This window comes from Lactuca saligna, chromosome 3 (genome assembly GCF_052625555.1).
Source record: "Lactuca saligna cultivar CGN05327 chromosome 3, ASM5262555v1, whole genome shotgun sequence".
In the NCBI taxonomy this organism is placed as follows: Eukaryota; Viridiplantae; Streptophyta; class Magnoliopsida; order Asterales; family Asteraceae; genus Lactuca; species Lactuca saligna.
The window spans coordinates 30581986-30596426 of record NC_136419.1 but is presented as its reverse complement, the minus strand read 5'-3'; the positions used below and the strand labels follow the sequence as shown (position 1 = coordinate 30596426).

Genomic DNA, 14441 nt, shown 5'->3' with positions numbered 1-14441 from the left:
GAGCGGTCCGGTTAGACTGAAGGCCGTAGGCGTACCAGTCAGGCCGAAGGCTCGGAGGACGGTCCAGTCAGATTGGCTGAAGGTTCTGAGAGTGGTCCAGATTGGCTGAAGGCCCGGGGAGGCGGTCCAGTCATGCTGAAGACTCTGCGGGTAATGTTAGATCGGTTGGAGGTTATGGGTTGCGTATGTTGCAGTGGGAATACATTGGGAGGTCTGGCCCGGCGAGCGATCTTTAGCGGTAAAGGTAGTGCACGGGCTTGAGAGTCCTTGTGATGAGAGGCAGAGTAGCGGTAATGCATGGATGTTGAGTACGTTGTAAGGAGGTAATGTGGCGTAGGTTAAGCACCAGGGTGCCTGTCATGATGAGCGAGCAGACGAGTGATTTCCTTGGTAAGGAAAGAGGGAGGAATGAAACTCCGAAAAGGGAAAGCGAATTCACGGAAGTGAAAGCGGCAGTGTGGAGTTGCGATCACTGTGGTCCGTCGATGGTCTTTGAGTAGTGTGTTGCGGCGGCAGAAAATAAGCTTATTCGACTCGATATGTTGCTTTGGGCGCAGAGGGAATATCGCGACGTGGAGTCAGGGAGAGGAGTTCGGAAGGGATACAGAGCAGGAGTCTTGGACTCTCAGTGGGATCATGATAAGGGTTCTGGGTATGTGCCAGTGGTTTATTCTGGAAGGATGTTGAGGATATCGTCTGTATATCAGGTTATCCGCACCTGAGGTTGCTAGAGCTGGATCGGCATGTATGTGTGTTTGCGATAGGAGAACTCGGGGGAGTTGCTCCGAAATGGAAGAATGAGTCTATCGGTCGTTATGGTAAGGGTAGAGTGGAATTTGGATCGGGAATCCGAGGGTTCGTAGCTCTATAGCCATGCGAGTCAGGTGAAAGATGAGAAATGGAGCAATAAGGCATTATGGGTAATTCTCGGTTGTTGAGTATGGTTATCGGAGGGTACAGTGGGTGCCGGTTTGAGTAGGTGGTGGGAACACCGTATGGAAGGAGAAAGCGAGCTTCTGGTTCTATGGTTGTACTTTGGGGGGGGGGGGGGGCTGGTTCGGTCAAGGTCAAGTGGCGCATAGTGGGAAGTAAATTGAAGATGAGATGCCGAAGGCTTCGAGGACGAAGCCTAATTTAAGTGGGGGAGAATTGTAACATCCCGGAATCGCAAGAGTAGAGTTGAAGGGCTAAAAGTGTAAGTTTAGAGGATGACTCAGCGAGTCCATGGATAGACTCGGCGAGTCAGGTCGCGGTCATGGTCGCGAGCCGAGTGGCCTACTCGGCGAGTCCCAAGTATGGACTCGGCGAGTAGGTGCTGTATGGAGAAAACCCTAGTTTCCGGGGTTGAGCCCTATATAAAGAACATTATACCCCTCCACAGCCTCTCTTATTCCCCCTTGAGTTCCAGAAACCCTAATCTCGTGGAGAAGAGCATTGGTGGAGCAAATTGGAGCTCGGAGAGGTGTTGCTTGTAGAAATCTTGAAGGAGAAGTGGTTTGGATCAAAGGGCTTTGCTTGGATTCGTGTTTAGCTGTTATTGAGGCATCTTCTGGAGGTAATATCTTCGTCCTTGAGCTGTGCATTCCTAGTTTCATCATTTGGGGTTGTGTGGGATGCTTGGTTGTGTGACATTTTGGTGTTGGAGGATGGATCTGAGGTTGCTACCTCAGATCTGGAGTGGAGAAGTCATTGAGTGCATTAAAGTCCCAACCTTTGTGCTATGAGTGAAGCTATCATGTCCCAAACCTTGGTTTTAAGGTGGAAATGGCCTAGATCTCGTTTGATTCACGTAAAGTTTGCCACTTTACGTGATGGATGGATTGTAGGAGGCTGGATCTATGTTTTGGATTAATTGCATGGCCTGAGATGCTTCTGTATGGATTCAGACCGGTGGAACTCGGCGAGTCACATGGGTGGACTCGACGAGTTGCTTGAAGATGGCCTTGAACTCGACGAGTTGGAAGAACAACTCGGCGAGTAGGTTGAAGATTGCCTTGGACTCGGCGAGTCCAGTTGGACTCGGCGAGTCATGTCGAGGAAGTCCCAATATTCCTGGTTGAGTCGACGAATCGGTGAGTCGAGGGATGACTCGGTGAGTTGGGTGCGAGTGGACTCAGAGTTGTTGCACTCGACGAGTCTTGGGGTGACTCGGCGAGTTGGGTCGCTAAGTGAGGGAAGTCTGAGCATAAGGACTCGGCGAGTCATCGGGTTGACTCGGCGAGTAGGGTCTGTCAGGGGTTGACTTTGACTTGTCCAGGGTTGATCAGTTGTCTTCCAGGGGTATTTCGGTAATTATGGGTATTTATTGGGTTATTGTTGATGTTCAGTGGAGGAGTTGTGTCAGAGTTCGAAGCAGCGGGATCTTATCTTTTCAGCCGTCAGTTTCGAGGTGAGTTATCCTCACTATATCAACAGGGTCTAAGGCACCAAGGCCGGCCCTTTAGTGTATTGAGATTCAGTTACATTTATCATGTTATTGCTGGTTGTGTCTGCATCCTGGTAGTTAGGATGGTACATGCTAAGGGGACCTTATAAAGGTCAGTCCTCGATATGCAGAGTAATGTTATGCTAGTGAACGGGTAGGTCGGTAGCCCGGTTAGAGTAATGATATGCTATGTGATCTGTTTACTCGGTTTGTTGATCATGACTGTTATATGAATGTATGTTTTGTGCACATGGTTGTTTGGACTGGAGATGGGTTGAGGCAGGTCCTGCTTTGTGCTGTAGGCCAAGATACCCAGGGCGGACCGGTTGTTCCGAAGGCCCAGCGAGCGGTCCGGATATGCTGTAGGCCCCATGAGGGCGGACCAGACGTGCCGAGGCTCGGAGAGTGGACCAGGCCGACTGTAGGCCCAAAGCGGGCGGACCAGTCACACTGTAGACTCAGAGAGTGAACCAGGTGGGTTGAAGGCCTGATGCGGGCAGACCAACCCCACTGTAGACTCGAAGGACATGACTAGACCCGGAGGATGGATCCGAAGGACTGAAGGCCCGATACGGCGGACCAGTCACGTTAGACCCGATATGCATGGTTGTTCTATGTTCTGTTATGTTATGTATGATTTATATATTTTGGACCGGAAGGTCGTAGCCTGGAAGGGCGTATGCGTGGTTGGTATCTTGGGGGTATCTCACTAAGCTCTCGGGCTTACAGTTGTGGTTTAATGTTTTTCAGGTTCTTCAGGAGACTGTGGCAAGGCAAAGGCGCGATCGTACCGCTCCTTATGATTTCGTATCGACATGACTCTGGGAATACTTAAATGAATTGTATTGAAAACCTTTTTGTAAACATTTTAATGAAAATCGGGTTGTTTTGAAAATTTTAAATTGGTTGTGTTTTTCGGACGTTACAATATGACTACATAACTGCCCAGGTTTAATCATATCGTTGAATTTCCTCCAAAAGCTTTCATTAAATATTGTTAGGTTATCATCCTAATATGCGCACATAAGTGTGAAATTTTTGTTTTGTTCAGAGTTATTTAGTCCCATTGTGTTTATAGTTGCATATCATGTATGGTTAGACATGCTAGTTCACTATAAACATTGCTCTGATACCAACTTATCACACCCCCAAACCAGACGGTGGAAACATCTGGGGGCTCGTGTGACTAACAATTGAATAATCATCACAATGAATATACATGAAACATAACACATTCATCACCAATATTACATATTACAACCATCATTGTTCACATCAAGTACATTGTTAAAAATACATAAGTTCAAATTGTTAAAAGTACGATAAGTGATTTTACATAAAAACAAACCATACACACTTGAGAATCTTCCAGCTTAATGATTACCTGAGAATAAAAGTTATTTTGAAAACGCTTGTAACGCCCGTAGATCCGGGCTAGTCAATTTACAGACGATAAACATCAAAAATGACTTTTTGATGGAAGATTATTTAGAAGGATTAATCTTAAACAATTTGTAGTATATATCACAAGGTTTCCGTGCATATAAAGAACGCCAAAATCCGAGTTATAACGAATAAGTTATGACATGTCGAAGTTTCGCGAGAGAACCGGCATGACCCAGCGCGACGTAAATAGTGAATTTAAGGTAGATAGATATCTATCCTTAGTGATCTAAACGAGATTCGAATATTTCTTCGATAGTAGTCCAACGAAAAAAAGACAGACGAAAACGGAGTTCAGATGAAGGAGTTATGAATTTCGAACGGAGTTTTCCTGTCCCGGCCTACTAAAGATATTATATAAGTAATATAATTATAATATATTAAAAAATGAATTCAAAATTAGCCAATGGAGTCTAAACGAGAGTTGTAGATCATAATCTCACCTTCGCGTCGATATAAAGAACGTCGAAAACGGAGTTCGTATGCGAAAGTTATGAATTTCTGAAGTTCGGGGCGCGAAACCCCAAAACTGTCAGAGACCACGACGTGGCAAGTCTCCTGAAACCTCCAGGAGTCCCCCAGATGCAACTTGGGATGACGCATGCTGTGACGATCAAGCCCACAACGTGGCAAAAGGTTCCACGACGTGGCAAGGGCCAGTTTTTCCCTATAAATAGATTTGAAGGGCCAGGCGAGTTTGGTTGCTCATTCTCTCATCTCTCTCACATATTACATCGTTTTACGTGTAATTTTAACCCCCCTAAGCCCTGGTATCAACCCCGAGACCCGAAGCGAGTCCCGAAGTCCGAAGATCCCGAGAAGAAAAGAGTTTCCGAGCTGCATCTCTGCTCGTGAGAAACCCAATGTGTGAAGTGATCCCGGTTTCACCGAAGAATACTTCTTCTTCAAGTCGTAGTGTTGTCCGATCATCTTCTAATCAAGTGAGTGTATAGTCATTTTCATCTTACACATAGATATGAAGTATTTTATAAAATACGTGTTATGTGTATATATATTGCTGTTTATACGTGTGAGTATGTGATCACTTTCTTCTAACATATATATATATATATATATATATATATATATATATATATATATATATATATATAAAGTATTTGCTATGAAATACGTGCTATGTGTTTATATATTGTTGTTTATTTGATATGAGTGTGGAATGGATGTTTTATATATGTATTAAATGAGTTAATATGTATATGTATTTTATATCTACAAATATGTTGGGTAGAACATGGGTAGATGAATTAGATGATGTGTGATGATAATTAGGTGATGAGAAATAGGTTATGATAATTAGGTGATGAGAAATAGGTGATGATAATTAGGTGATGAGAAATAGGTGATGATAGAAAGGTGATGATAGATAGGTGATGATAAATAGGTGATGTGAGATGAGAGGAGATACCATAACCTTGATCGGCGATGTGGCAATTTGGCGATGTAGTCATCTACCAGAGTATATATGGCGACCACGGACTATTCTAGATGACCCCGTGGAAACACCAACAGGCTCACAACCTGTAGGTAATGAATTACGAGTCCAGGCGATGTTGTGGCTACGTATTCATGCGATGATACTCTAACCCTTACTGTGAATCACGAGTCCAAGCAATGTTGTGGCTACGTATTCATGCGATGATAGACTAACCCTTACTATGAATTACGAGTCCAGGTGATGTTGTGGCTACGTATTCATGCGATGATAGTCTAACCCTTTTTATGATTTACGAGTCCAGACGATGTTGTGGCTGCGTAATCATGCGATGATACCCTAACCCTTACTAGACATATATTGAGGGAGTGATCCCCGAATTAGTATTGTCTATGCAATGTAGGCGATGATCCTTAGGAAAAGTTCTTAGGAACAAGCATATAAGGATATAAGATGTAAGGAGATGAGCGATAAATATGATATAGGAGATGACGCTTAGGATAATATCTTTAGGGAAGATTAAAAGAAGATAATGGGGATGGGTAATTGGGTTGATTGTTTGATGATTGAATATAATAATTATATTATTGTGGGTTGAAAATCAAGTATATAATGCATGTGTGAATTTCATAGTTGTGACGTATATGAATGTGGTTTAGATTTCTTTGTGTTGTAAGTAAGTGATAGTTGTATATTAATATTTCCCCAGAAAATTCGATATTTTCTGATTCTCGACAATGTTGAGGTTCTTGTATCGTTAAATAAGTCGTATTGTATGGACACAATCGAAGGGGTAATCTTCGAAGTATTAATTTTTGGTATAGAATCCTAACATGAGCAGTTATAATCATACATGATAATGAATAGGTCGCCCGTCTTAGTATTTTTCCAAATGTCGGTATTGCTCAAGATTTTGTCGCCCTATACTAGCCTAGTCTATATGTAGCAAACAGCTAAGGCGTGGGGGGTCACCTCGTATAGATCTATACACAAACTCCCGCTTTCCCTCCAAGAATTTCTTATTATAACTACAGATTATGGTTGTACACTAAAAGGTGCCAACCGACAAGTCTTACTAGATTCTTAACCCCTTGTACTATGTTTAATGTTTACGTGTACGTTGTATGTTTTCATATTCAAACGGTACATATATGAGTATACGAAGTTCAATGATTATGCAAAGGTATAGTTACGATCTACTAGCATGTGAATTCCATTCCAAGCCTAATTAACATGTAAATGGACCACGATGCCCAATAACATGTAAGTGGGTAATTTGGGCCCAATAGACATGTAAATGGACCATAAAGGCCCAATAAACATGTGATCCATATTTCATGCCCAAATTAACATGTGAATGGGTCGCCCAAGGCCAAATAAACATGTCATGGAAGATATTGGGCTCAATATAAACTTGAATGGACCTTTAAGGCCCATTGGCCACGTAAGATGAATATTAGGCCTAATAAAAGTAATATCGATGTATTTCCGTCCATTCGTATTGTTTCGTTGTTGATTTTATCTCGTGATTTACCAATTTATTATAAAAAGTCACCTTTTTCGCAAGACAACATGTTTGGTCAAAAGCCTTAAATTTTCAATTAAGGCCAAAGTTTTGTAAAAATGACACTTTAGTCCATAATTTGTAAAAATTTGCAATTTTGTCCCAAATATCTTGAAATTCACGGTTTTAGTCCAAAAATCCATATTTCAACATTTAAGACCTAGTTTTGCATAAAAATGTATTTTCGGCCCTTTGGTTGTAAAAACTTACACTTTCGGCCCAATTTTGATAAAAGTTACATTTTGGTCTAATTTGAAAATAAATGTTATTTTCCCCCCAAAATTTTTTTATTTACATTTATGATTCAAACTTTACTCAAATAACATTTTAGTCCCAAAACTTTCCCTTTTTCGCAATTTTGGGCCCAAAACCGTGGGGCCCAAAAGCTTGGCCCATTAAGCTAAAATTTATATTTTTGCCCCTTTGGAAAGCATGTTTACCATAAAATCCATTTTTATACAACTAGGACCTGTTTGATCCTTATAAAAACATAAGTGTCGCTTTTTACCCTTATCTTTTGTTTTCTTGACAATTTTGACCCCTAACAATGTTTTTGCCTTAAATTTTTGTATCTTAAACATAAAGCAATTTTAACTTGATAGTTTGATGTATAAGGTGTCATAGTTCATGGATCTTAACTCAATGTTACTTAAGAAGTCGTGATTTGCCAAGATCTAACATATTTTTACAACATAAACTAAGAAATCACACAAGACATGCATATAACACATAGATCTACACATTTTACTTGCATTCTCCCCCAAAAATCATATGAAAACCAAAAACAAGGGGGTATGAACTCACCTTTGCTTGATGTTTCGGATTTTGAAGAAAGATGAAGAGATTTTTTAACCTAGCAAGCTTTCTTGAGTGGATCTCGAACTTAGGAAGGTTTCTAGGAGTATGATTACCAAAAAAACTTGCTTAAAGGAGTAATCTAACACGAGGATGAAGTTATACAACTTGGGTGTGTAAAGACTTACCAAGAAATGATGATTTTCTTGTGAAAACCGTCTTGAAACACAAGCAAATTTCGAGATTCTTGATGGAAAGAGGAGGATATCCTTGAGAGTGTTAGATAGAGTTTGATGTAGTATGTGTGTGTGTGTGTGGTTACCTTCGGTCGTGAGTAGAAGAGGAGAGGGGAGAGAAGAATGAGGTGACTTTGCATGTAAATATGAGATAACTTGCCTTGTTACATGGTGAGTAATATGGAGGTGGCACCTCCAAAGTCAACTCCCCCCCTTTCCATTTCATTTTTCATTTTTTTAAATGTTGTTGGGCCAAGGGTTTTGGGGCTAGGAGGAAGGGTGGAGTAGTTTGGGCCTTGACTTGCCTTTACTCGAGATCATGAGGCACAATGATTACTTTTCGGCCCAATGGGCTCATTAGATAGCTCACGGCCCATTTTGAAAGAAAAATGGAGTTTATGGCCCAATAAGGCCCATTACGGGTAAACTAATTTATTTTGGGCCCAAAATGCTAAGTTTTATGGAAGTGGGTCCAATTAGAATCCAAATAGGGTTTCCAAGCCCAAAATGGTTGAATTGGATGCTTATTGGTCAATTAGGCCCAATAAGGAAATCCTAGTCCAATATGGACTTAAACCATGGTTCTTAGGGCTTCAGACTCTTTGATGAACATGAATGGTGAATCTAAATGAGCATTGAATGTGATTTACTTAGAGTATATGTTTTACAATAGTTGAATGGTTACATAATAATAGAATTTCCTAGCTGAAATGCTAATTGTGATACATGCTCCTTGTTTTTAAGATAAAAGTCTTAGAAATAATTGGCTTCATACTTATGTATGCATTATAAGGTAATAGTGGGGTACCCGCGCAATGCTGCGGCAACATATAGTTTCTTCTATGGCTAGTTTTTTTTTTTTTTTTTTTTTTTTTTTTTTTTTTTTTCTATATAAATTTTTTGAGATTAAAATAATAGTATGTTTAAAAACACATAACATTGAAAAGATATCGATAATATCCATACACAACTGTTTTTTACTTATCATGTAAAACTTTTTGATACACCGCGTTGAAATGAAACTTCAAGTTGTTTCATCATCCAATTCTAAGCTGAAAAGTGCGAGGGGGTAAACCTCACAATTAAAGAGTTCAAAATTTTCATCGAATAAAATTTGTTCTTATCATTTTCTACTCCGTCAAAATTGTATTACACTTTATCTTTTCCATAGAACTTATTGATCACCTGATCACTAAATTTGTTGTCATTTTCACTTTCAATTGTTAATACTGCTCTAGAAACATATATAATTAATAATAAAAAAAAAAGTTATCTTGTGCATATCGTTAGTTATTTAAAAGTTATATTATAAATCAAAAATAAAAAAAAAATGTCAAAAGTAACATATAAAAAATAAACTTAGTTATTTCTTATCATTAAATTCAAATTCATTAGCATTTTTAACTCAAATTTAAAAATTAAACGTTTTGAGATTTCTCTCTTGGACATCAGATAAAATTGAAACTATACAGAGAAGATTAAAATGGCCCTAGCGCAAGGAAGACACGTACAAATCGAACAATGGTAAAAAAAAAAATTATAAATTAGTTTTCTCATTAGTCAAAAACTGAAGAATGTTGTCAGTTTCTATTTATCTAATCCATAATTTTTTTTTATTTAATTTATGATTAGTTAATCAAACTAATGGATAAAATAGTACATTTCATTATTTGTTATACATATATTATATTTATGTAGGTCAGTTTGTTTTATTGAAGTTATGGTTTGAGATTCTAGCTAAATAGACATGTTAATACACAAAATAGTCAATACATTTACTACATACCTGTATTTTCCCTTAAAAAATCTATATACCTGTATTTTGCCTTAAAAATCTCGAAGCTATACAAATATTAATACACAAAATAGTCAAGACATTTACTAATCTTAAACCTTTTGCTCAATATTTGTACCAATACAACAAAGATCTGAAATTATACTTCATAACATTGTATAAGAACATTGGGTGTGTTTGGCTTAGCTTTTGAGAGACCAAAAGTCCTTTTAGGAAAAGATCAAAGGTAAAAGATGTTTGGTAAAAGCACTTTTAAAAGCTACTTTTTGATTTTGAATATAAGGAAAATGAACTTTTTAGAAAAGTCAGAAAACCTAACTTTTTCCAAAAAAGACTTTTGGCCTCTAAAAAGATAAGTCAAACATCTCATTGTCAGGAAACCAACACCAAGTGATGCATACTTACAACCAAATTTAAAATCTTTAGGTAATACAAATCCAATAAATATAAAAAAAAGATGAAAACACCTATTGTTTTTGAATGAATATACAACAGTAAAAATAAAGAAGATGAACATATTTGTTTTGACATTATCTTTGCATGTCTAACACTTGTGGTCATGAGGTGGTGTTCGTAGCCTAGGATGTTGGAGACAGAGGATGGCGGTGGCGGTAGTTAGAGGAAGTTGAGGTTTCTTAAGAGTGTAAAGAGTTTTTCTTGAGAGGGTGTGTCGGCCAAGAACGATGGGAGCGAAAAATGTTGATAGAAAGCGGTGATGCTAGACGACAGTAACGACAATAGTTGGGGATTGTCATAGGGTTTTCAGATTGTCTAAGATGAAGATGATAAAATCGATTTTTAGTGGGAGAAAAGGAAGATGGTGCAGGGATGTGAAGTTTTAGCATGAGAAATGAAGGTAAAGAGCATTAGGGTTTACAATGGTCAATACTCTATATGTAGTATATATAATGTGAAATGTATTTTTTGATTGGTCAAATTTCTTTCATGTGGATTATCATTATATTATATTTTGATCTCCACCATCTAAATTAAATACAAATGTTCAAATTTCATTTCCTTGTGTTAAATTTTGATTATCCCATATTATATATATATATATATATATATATATATATATATATATATATATATATATATATATATTAAATTTATCCCTCCTTAGCTACAGTGAAGCTCCTGAGTTTTTGACAGTTTTGGTCCTTTGTCTATCAAGTTGTTTTACAATTGTTTTTCGTTTTTGTAGAGGCATCTTTTTCCATTATATGTATTCATTTATGGACACGTGTTATCTTTATTTTGCTTCACCGTTTCCTTGCCTAATCGGATTTTGATTTCTGTATACACACGTGACATTGATTTCATCAAGAGTAGATAACACTTCCAATTTCTTCCTCACTTTACCTCGGGCGCTTCTCTTCGGTTTTGCCTCACCGTTTTGTCGACCAATCGGGTTTCCAACTCCACCGCTTTCACTGTTTATTCTCGATTCTTCTTCATCATACCCTGATGATTTCTTCTGCAACACACCTCCTCCGTCCTCACTGTCGGTGGTGGCTGCTTTTATCCCTAATTTTGGAATTCGATTACAAAGATTCAAGATGCATTGTACTCTATCTTCTCCACCGAAATTGCAGAAGTGGTTGATTGTCATCGGTTAACTCCACCGTTGATTCTGGGTAATCATTTCGTCTTTCTGCTTTACTTCGTATGTGATCTTTTTTTGACTTCATGGATTTGACCTATTTGACAGGAATGATGAAGGAACTGTGCCGGTGGTGGAGATTCCCAACAACAGTATGTATTCATACTTCTTATGTTCTTTAGCACGATTTGGAGCCGTCAAGTAAAGAAAGAATGTGAGAAGGAGCAATGGAGCATATTGATACACATATACCATCCACTATCACCCTCAAAACCTTTTTTTTTCTTTTTTTTTTCTCTCTTTCAATTCCAAACCAAACCCTATTTGATTTGATCCGCTGTAAATACTGAACAGTGAATCCGACTCCTTTATTTTGTTTTTCGTTCTTATAAAAATACAATATTTTATATTTTTTTCATGGGCATTGGTTTATGGATTTGGGAATTGATGCGTTTTTGTTAATCCTAATTTAGTTGTCCTTATATGCGCTGACAAATCCGTTTAGAAAAGAGAATAAAAGGAGGTTTATTATTTGAAATCGAAGAAAATGTCGGGTCAGAAACAAGCAGAGGCTTCGATAATCTCATATAATTTCAATGAAAGCGAACATGAATGAGGAGGGAAAGAATAAGGCTTCGAAGAAGAAGATCACTCAGTTTTCTCCATGAAAGATGCTCTTTGGCATAGAGGCTCTTCTTGGGAAGATTGGTTTAGTTGCTCTTCAAATCAAGTAATTAAATAATAAGATTCCCAATAAAAAAATCTTTCTTTTTCATTAATCTTGAATGTACCACTATTTATGCAGGTGTCACAAGTTCTGTTCATACTACCATAAGCATGTGCAGATACATATAATGAGTGAAATACAGATTGTTTATATTATATATACTGAATTGCCTCGGCAGGGCTGATGCAAATTATGCTCCTGGACGTTTGATTTATGTGGTTTCGATTTATGAGCAAATCTGGCTTTGATTTCGATTTATGTGGTTTCCATTTGTTGTGTGTCTGTTTTCGATTCGCTATTTATCTGATTCGGCCCAGTGATTTCGATTTGTAGTCATATTTTATTCAATTTGAGATGACACATTTTCTGGTCTTAGAAACTGAAGTCAGACCTTCAGATGTTGTATGTGCGATAAATCCTGAAACAACTCCAAGCTCTACAACTCCTAATTCTAACCGACTTCCTAACCCTGGGGGTGCCCCTTCTGGTATAAAAGACATTATAAACTTCACATTCAGGACTTTTTTTTTTTTTTTTTTTTTTTAAACTATTATCTTATATCTTTGTATGGTGAAAATGATTAGGTGGTTTTTAGCCAACAAGGGCACCAAATGTATCTGGGTTAGGTGTTCGTGGTTTACTAGGGGCAGACAGGACAAGTGGCACGTCGGACATGAGCCAGCTGTTGCAGAATCCAACTGTTTCTCGGATGATGCAAATCTTACTTTCAAATCCCCAGTATATGGAGCAGGTATGTTAAAGATGATATACACTATAGTTGAGGTATTGGATCATTTATAAATTTTTTTAATGGTATTGGTGATGTGAATTTGTAGATTGTGAGTCAAAACCCTCAACTTCTCACTATGTTCGATTCTAACCCTCAGTTGAGGGAAATGATGCAGAATCCAGAAGTGCTTCGTCAGTTAATTTCACCTCGAATGATGTAGGTATACAAATTGTGGAGTAATTTTGGTTTGTAACTTTGACTGTTGTAAATTTGAGTTTGATGATAAGTTGGTTTGTTTTATACAACAAATGATGTCTTTACAGCAGCTTCTACCCCAGCTTAATCAACAACAATCAACTTTGTAAGTGGAAATGCTTTTTTTAGTATAACTAATTTGATTTAAGTGCCAAAATGATCCAATTAAGTTGGTTTTTATGTATTAAGTAAAAAAGATTCACTTGAATATATCCATCATTGGTAAAGTAGTTGAATGGATTATATTGTATGTCTGAATAAAGTATTGTATACAACTATACACGAGGCCTGTTTCTTTTCTAGACTGAATAGATGGTCTGGATGACTAAATGACCATTTTAACCTTACATTTCAAAAGACAAAATTCACAATATTCGTCAGTTTTACATGCTCAACCCATTAAGTTTTATGTTTCAGGAATCCTACTCAGACTGGTGCTTCTCCAGGTAGTAACTAGACACTTCCATTGTTAATAATTTTTATAAATCATATGCCATTTTAGTATTATTTCAAGTTTTTAATCTACAGGATTACAAAACAATATGGGATTCGACATGTTGATGAGTATGTTTGGTGGACTTGGAGCTGGTGGCATGGGAGTCCCAAATGTCCCTGATGGTAAGTCAAGTTCTTTTGTAAATTTATGTTTTTTACCCCTGAACTTTTATTTATGATGATGACGATGATTATTGTTTTTAATTTGTAGTGGCACTAGAGCAACTTTATGCAACTCAACTATCTCAACTTCAGGAGATGGGGTTCTTTGATTTGCAGGAGAATATTAGGGTTTTATGTGCTACTTCGGGCAATGTTTATGCTGCTGTTGAGAGACTTTTGGGGAAACTTTGGTCCATGATGGTGATGGTGTGGCATTCTTTATGATTTATTTAATGATGACATGTTGGCATGTAATGTAAGTTGTTTTTTTCTTTAAAGTATTCAAATCGTTATCAAACTGACCAGGGGCATTTCGGTGGAATTTTTTTTTCCAGTTTTTGGATCCCATTACCAGTTAATCAACCAAACAATAAATCTCACATCACCCTTACACTCTAAACATGTTCATGTTAAACGGAAGTAACTTTTAAGTTAGTTTAGTAAATTACATTATTGATCAGTTCCTTTCACACCCATTCCCGCAACATGGGATCCTCATCTAGTTTTATAAATGTATTAGAGTAAATTACTGAAATCGCCCCTATGGTTTGGTCAAGAATACACATTTGGTCCCTAATTTTTTTTTTGCACTCGGATCGTCCCCGTGGTTTGATTTTGTTGCGTTTTTCGTCCATGTGGTTTGATTTTATTGCATTTTTCGTCCCTTACATACATAAAGATAAGGACAAAACTTGTAATTTTTACCAAACCATAGGGACGAAAAACACAACAAAATCAAACCACAGGAATGATCCGAG

At 37.8% G+C, this 14441-nt stretch overlaps 1 protein-coding gene and 1 non-coding gene across 2 annotated transcripts; both read left to right on the top strand.

Annotated features, from left to right (window-relative positions):
- The first annotated feature begins 9349 nt into the window (after positions 1–9349).
- Positions 9350–9457, top strand: LOC145038099 (U6 spliceosomal RNA). Its single transcript, XR_013679168.1, has one exon. It is a non-coding gene; the product is annotated as a U6 spliceosomal RNA (small nuclear RNA).
- A 2528-nt stretch (positions 9458–11985) lies between these two features.
- LOC145035317 (ubiquitin domain-containing protein DSK2a-like) lies at positions 11986–13908 on the top strand. The gene is made up of 7 exons (XM_078983880.1): positions 11986–12044; positions 12120–12186; positions 12637–12792; positions 12878–12987; positions 13444–13472; positions 13555–13644; positions 13733–13908. The coding sequence occupies exons 1-7, from the start codon at positions 11986–11988 to the stop codon at positions 13906–13908; spliced, it is 687 nt and encodes a 228-aa protein (XP_078840006.1).
- The last annotated feature ends 533 nt before the right edge of the window (positions 13909–14441 follow it).

Excerpts from the sequence above, each read along its gene's own strand:
- LOC145035317 (XM_078983880.1), top strand. The coding sequence starts at position 11,986 with ATGCTCTTTGGCATAGAGGCTCTTCTTGGGAAGATTGGTTTAGTTGCT. Across the intron at positions 12,988-13,443 it reads TTAATTTCACCTCGAATGAT|GAATCCTACTCAGACTGGTG; the intron begins GTAGGTATACAA and ends TTTATGTTTCAG. Across the intron at positions 13,645-13,732 it reads AGTCCCAAATGTCCCTGATG|TGGCACTAGAGCAACTTTAT; the intron begins GTAAGTCAAGTT and ends TTTAATTTGTAG.